This window comes from Crocuta crocuta, unplaced genomic scaffold (genome assembly GCF_008692635.1).
Source record: "Crocuta crocuta isolate KB4526 unplaced genomic scaffold, BGI_CrCroc_1.0 scaffold310, whole genome shotgun sequence".
In the NCBI taxonomy this organism is placed as follows: Eukaryota; Metazoa; Chordata; class Mammalia; order Carnivora; family Hyaenidae; genus Crocuta; species Crocuta crocuta.
The window spans coordinates 345,498-351,946 of NW_027532609.1; the positions used below are offsets into that span (position 1 = coordinate 345,498).

Consider the following 6,449-nt stretch of genomic DNA (forward strand, 5'->3'; position numbering starts at 1 on the left):
GGGAGGGGCAGAGACAGACATAGAATCCAGACAGACTCCAGGCTCTGAGCTGGCAGCACAGAGCCTGACACAGGACTTGAACTCACGAACTGTGAGATCATGATCTGAGCCAAAGTCAGATGCTTAACAGACTGAGCCATGCAGGTACCCCTCCTCAAGTACTTTTAACTTCAACTGTTAACTTCTCAACTACACAGAACTTGAAGGAGCTTCCCCACTTTGTAGATTTACCATCCATCTCCTGATACTTACCCTGGGAGTGCCTTTTCCTTTTATATAATGAAACGAAACTGTCTCTCCCGTTCAAGTGCCTCTGATTGCTGAGCTGTGGGATTCAGAGAGGGGGTTGTTCTCATGTTGCTGTCTTATGGGGAAAAGCAGTTTGCTTTTCTCCACAAGGATTGCCCCTACAGTAGCCTCTGTTGTAACTTGTACACAGTCCCCCAGAACCTAGACCTCTCTCTTTGTGTACTTTCTGCCAGATTGTTACTGTCTCTTAGAAGACAGGTGGTGTCATAGCACTGATTTATAGGAAAGTGTACTCTGTTTACCTAATCCGAATTTTAAGAGGAAATCTTACACCCAGCCATTCAAATGCTTTGGAAAGTGCTCAGATTCAACAGACTGTGTAAATCTAAATTTATAAAATAATCCTTTTGATAATAAAAGCCAATTCTACATGCCAGGCACTATTCTGAGTGTTTCACATGCATTGACTCATTTAGTTAGTTCTGTTTTCATTGTTATTTTATAGGTGGAGAAAACTGGGGACGAGAGGGTTAAGGAACTTACCCAGGGTGACAGAGCTAATAAGTGGGAGCCAGGCTCTGACCCCAGGCAGTCTGGCTCCAGGGTGTGCTGCCCCTCTCATTGTGGGAAAACACTTGAGATTTTTGAGATTCCCAAAGGCTGGAGTAGAACATTACCCTGGTTTGCTTAGCCATGGCTATTTAGTGGAAAGAGCTATACATGAAAAGTCAGAAAACCTGGGTCCAATCTGTATCTTCCATCATCTGTGTATGACACAGAAAAGTCATTTTGTCATTCTTGACTTGTCTCTAAAAAAGAAATTATTTTGCCTGTTCTACCATAGAGTAATTGTAAGAATCTATTCAACATGTACATTGTTCAAATATAGCTTTGAAGAAAAGTGCTGTATGGAAGAAAGTTCTAAGGACCTCCATTTTTAGGTGAGCTTGTGAGGACTTTGACATCTGAGTGTAATAAATTCCTACCGTTCAATTATTTGTTTTCAAGGTACCATTTTGTATGTCTTGTAAAAGAACTCACACTTAGAAATGCTGACAGCAAGCTTCAAGACAGCTGAGCCCCAGTAGACACCAAGAAAATCCATGGCTCTGATTGCATCTTTCAACATGACAAATCCACAGTAAGTAACACCAGGATCTCCTCTCTGTGGATGCTGAGTTGGTAATTCAGAACCGTGGGTGCAACCAACAGCCCTGTGAATTTTTCCTCAGCCCTGTGAAGATGGAGGCGCTCCAGGTGATTTTGTCCTTGAGCCTCACATTAAGCTTGTTCTCTGCCCCACGAATGTATCTCAGTTATTGATTTAAAAAAGCAAAGGATGGAGCACCTGTGTGGCTGAGTCGGTTAAGAGTCTGACTCTTGGTTTGGGCTCAGGTCATGGTCTCGTGGTTGTAAGAGCGATCCCTGCATCAGCCTGAACGTGAAGCCTGATTAAGATTCTCTCTTTCTCCCTCTATCACCACCCCNATTTTCCATAAGATAAGGATCTTCTGGTTCAGACAATCACTACATATACTTCCTTTAGCAGGAGTCCTCAGAAAATGGGGAAAACTTCAAAAGCAGACCTCAAGACAAGATTAGGAAGTACTTAGGGTGAATTAACAAAATGAGAATTGTAAGGAAATTTAGAAATCATGAGAGGGTTTCTAAAAGCAGGCTTTATGAAACCAAGGGCAGAACTTGTAAGGGAGAAGTGCCTTCAGTTCCCCAAATCTAAGACGCCACATTGACCACCACCTAGTCTTACTGAATACCAACAAAATGGTCACCTATTTTGTATCCTGCAACATATTGGCAAAAATACCAAGATGAGAATAGCAGTCTTTCTGTTATGCCACAGTGCCCCAGCCTGCCTGGTTTGGGGGCTGGCTGCTGTCGTCTGGAGCAGGAACCCATTATCTCTTGCCACAGTAATGCTACATACCAACCAACCATGGTACCTGAGCAGAATATAGCAATAAGTATTTATTCCTCTATGCTTGGGGTAGCCAGCTACATAGTTCCGCTAATCTGGGATCACTCTTAGATATGGGGCTTGGCTTCTGTCAGCTGATCTAGGTGAAACTGGATTCTGCTCACGGTGCCTCTCAACTTCCTGTAGGCTAGATTGGTGACCTTCCAATGGCAATACCAGAGATTCAAGAGCACAAGCAGAAATTCAAGTACCTTTTCATACCTCTGCTTGTATCATGTCTGCTAACATCTCTTTGACCAAAACAAATCATAAAACTGAACCCATAGGGCACCTGGGTGGCTCAGCCAGTTGAGTGTCCGACCCTTGATTTTGGCTCAGGTCCATGGACCTCACAGTCCATGGGTTAAAGCCCTGCATTGGGCTCTGCTGACATTGTAGAGCCTGCTTTGGATTCTGTCTCCCTCTTTCTCTCTGCCCCAGTCCTGCTCGAGCTCTCTCTCTCAAAAATAAAATAGATATTTTTAAAAATTAAAAAAAAAAACAGAATTAAGGGTGAAGAAACACACTCTTCCTTCTGATGGGAGTAGCTCTATGGAGTCACAAGGCAAAGGGAGGGGTGAAGAATGGGGCCATTAATACATGTTGTCCATCCAGGACCAGAGGTTTGTATCAACACCCAGGCTATGAACCGTGGGACCTTCACTCCTACCAAGAGAGGCCTTGTTTCCTCCTGCTGAGATGACCACATGACCAGAGATGGTGCTGGGCTGCTATGGCCACTGGCAGGAGGGGAACAGAGAACAAGAAAGGCAGTAGTAGCCTGTTCCCTGATTCTCAGAGCCACATCCTGTTAGTCTCAGAAACTCACTCCAGCCCTCTATGAACATCATCAGAGAGTTCTGTCTGTTCAGTTAAGCCACCCATAGTTTCCTTGTGTAGTCCAAAAGAAAATAAAACAAATACAACCCAGCATCTACTTTTTTGGAAACACCTGGAGGAACTGGGATTCCCCCACTGAACACCCACCCCTTTTATTGCAGTTATTGAGAAACACAGAAGCCTCCTATCCTATGACTGTTCTGTCTGAAGATCTTGAGTCATTTTGTAAATGTCATACAGTGATGAGTACTATTATCTTTGCTTGACAGGTAGCAAAAAGCAAAGGTTTAAATAAGGCCTACCAAAGAGAATTGGGGCATTGAAAATTACTTGGTGCATCCAGGTAGTTTAGGCTGCCAACCTGTGGCATTCAAATAAAAATCCCACTTTTTCCTCTATTGCCTGGTTAATTCAATCAAATGAGCAGTAGGCAAATTCAGCTCTAAACTTACTGGATAACTGCCACTGTGTATTACTAGTTAGATTTCAGTGGTGGTTGGAAAAGAAAAGTCTAGAATTTACAGCCCCCCACCCAAGTGTAGGAACTTGTCCCTCCAGACCTCCTCCCCCAACCCCATTCCCCATATCTCTTATCCATATCAGGTTGTAGCATGAGAAACAATGGCCCTTAGGGAGCCTCTGTTTCACCTCTGTGTGTTTCAGTTGGAGAAACTGAGGCTCTGGAGAAGCCCAATGGGAGTCAGCATTAGAGGCAGCACCAGAGCCCAGGTGCCAAGACTGGCTGCCACTTCAGGATTCAAACTGGCCTCTCAGTGCTCCCCCAGGTATTTAAGTTTTATTCCTCTCCATTCACACCATTTTTCTTTCTGGCCTTCATTGTTTGGCCAGAAGCATTAATACCCAGCCCCTCAGACTCTACAACATAAGATAGGGTCAGGGATGTATTGTGGGGAACAAAGATGGCACCCCAGGCAGTTAAAGCAAAATGATCCAGCCCAGCATCTTTCCACAGGGTGTCTGTTGGTGTTTGGGCAGGACACTTTGTAGTTGTTAGACACACTGAAGATGTGTGATGTCCCCACCCCTACTTATGTCAATAGTGACCTCCTGTGGTCAGTGTGGTAGCCAAAAATGCCTCCACAAATTACCAAAATCCCCTGGTAGGATGGGAAGTGATAACTGCCCCCGGATGAGAAGCCTTATAATGCCAGAGTATTTGCAGTGCTCTAGGTAAGCCTGACAGTGACATAGGAGACTGATAACTCTGCAGATGTTTGATCAAGTGGCCTCCATTTCCTACTCTCAACTTTAAAGGGGGAGATACAGTAGGACGAGTTCAAGTAGGAAGGGAGTGGCATCCAGGACAGCTGGCTTCTGCTATCCTTCCTATCCAAGGCTCACTCCATCTCTCCAGGTGGGTTCCCCAACCAACAGCAGTACATCCAGTCATGAACAGAAACCTCTCTTCTGTATTATGGTACAGATGGTAGAAACATTTCAACAGACCTGTATAGAGAAACCCAGGAGACCGTTTAAAAGAATATATTACTCCAATATAAACTCTAGGGACCAAAAATCCTAAAGGTCTAAGCCCTGGTTTTACTGGGTGGCAGAATTTCCATCTGGGTCTTTAGCCCCATTGATAAGGCTCCTGCCTCTAGTGCTCATATTTTTAGATCTGAGCAACTTCTGCTTCCATTCTTCCACTGTTCCCCAACTGTGGAGGAGACTGGGACTTCAGTCTAGTCCCTTGGGTGGCCAGCATGGAAGAATGGTGACCTCAAGCCTCCTCCCTCGCTCTCCACCAGCACAACATAGATTCTGATGCATTCCTTCCTCCTTTCCTTGGAGAGTAGAAAAATTATTTTTTTCTTGAGGGTTGACTGTTCTGTGCCCTTCTCCCCAACTCAGGCCTGCTATAGAAGGAGGAATTTCTGAAGTTGAGATCATCTCCCAACAAGTAGACGAAGAAACCAAGAGCATTGCTCCCGTGCAGCTGGTGAACTTTGCCTATCGTGACCTGCCCCTGGCTGCCGTCGACCTCTCCACGGCGGGCTCACAACTCCTGTCAAATCTGGACGAAGATTACCAAAGAGAAGGGTAGGTGTTGGGGCTGTTGAGTAGCCAAGAAGTCTTTTTTGCATAACCCCCATAATCCATGTGTACCTCCAGTGAAGCAGCACAAGAGATTAGAGACCACAGATTCACATCTGCCACCCAAGCTCTTTTTCTCCTCAGGCATTGCTTCCTCAGAAAAATGCTTTAGGTACAGCAAATACCTGTTGCTGCTAGACAGCCTCTTATATAACATTTACTTGGAACTCAGACATTTGTAAAATTGTTTCAGGACTGAATTGCTCCTTAATGGCCCATCCAATCTCCCCTCAGTACACTTGGGAATCAGGAGACCCATAGGGCTTAGGGACTGGCCCAAGGTCACAGAGCCCATAGGAGGTGGACTTGGACTTGCTCTCCTCTATCAGCCATCTCTCACCAGGGAAGAGGCTGGGAAGAAAGCATTCTACGCACAGTAACATGTGAGTGTGTAAGGGAATTTAGCACCATTTAGCTAGGAGCTCTGTGGACTTTAGCTGCTCCCTTTTCAGGGAGGACTTGTAGGATATGCTAGTCCTTGGTTCAAAGGAGTGGTTAGTTTGTCAAGCAGAGTGGATGCTTTTGTTCCCCAATTAACTTCTCCTTTTATGTGGGGGAAACTGAAGGGGAGGAATAGGTCCTGGGGTCTCATGGCAGGTCAGATGTTTCCCAGCCCCACCATGTTGCTCTTAGATACAAGATTTTAAACTTCGATCAGGACCTTGGGAGCCACTTCTGTGCCACTCTTCTTTCTCAGGTGCCTGTATGTATTTTGGAACATGCTGCCTGCTTTGAATATAAAAATGAAAGGTTGCTGGGTTATTTTAGAAGCAAGTGAAAGGGCTTCATTAAAGGTAAATTTGCATTGGACCTTGGATTTTCTGTGCTTGTTTCCCATAGGCTTTCCCACTCCCTGAGAGAAATTTTATAACAATTGTGAAACCATGCACCTTTTGCAGAAACTGTACCCTTGTGGATTTCTCTGAAAATACAATTTTCTCTAAGTAGTGTGCATAGAGTCAGCAGGACACTGTGGGGAAAGGACAGGCAGGCAGGTGGGAGATGGCAAAGGGATGCCTGGCAGTGGTGACAGACACACCCGAGCACTATCAGCACCCATCGCATGGCAGGACTGGCTTCACTTGGGTCTCCAGGTCCTCAAGGCTCCAGCCAGGCCATCTTCATACCCATGTGACCTGAGCAGTTGCAAAGGCCCTGTCTTTGGTTTACTGCTTTTTAATGCTTTGCTGCTGCAGCCTTGAAGTTAATAGTTGTTGAACAAGGAGCCGTACATATTCACTGGGCCCCATAAATTAGGTTGGGTGGGATG

General features: G+C 45.3%; 1 protein-coding gene across 1 annotated transcript in view; it reads left to right on the top strand.

The window, feature by feature from the left end:
- Positions 1–1,307: 1,307 nt before the first annotated feature.
- TMEM266 (transmembrane protein 266) overlaps positions 1,308–6,449 on the top strand; it is a 72,820-nt gene continuing 67,678 nt past the window's right edge. Inside the window, exons 1-2 of the mRNA XM_077780478.1 lie at positions 1,308–1,390; positions 4,937–5,125. Coding sequence (XP_077636604.1) covers positions 1,353–1,390; positions 4,937–5,125 — 227 coding nt within the window. The 5' untranslated portion in view covers positions 1,308–1,352. The remainder of the gene's footprint in view (positions 1,391–4,936; positions 5,126–6,449) is intronic.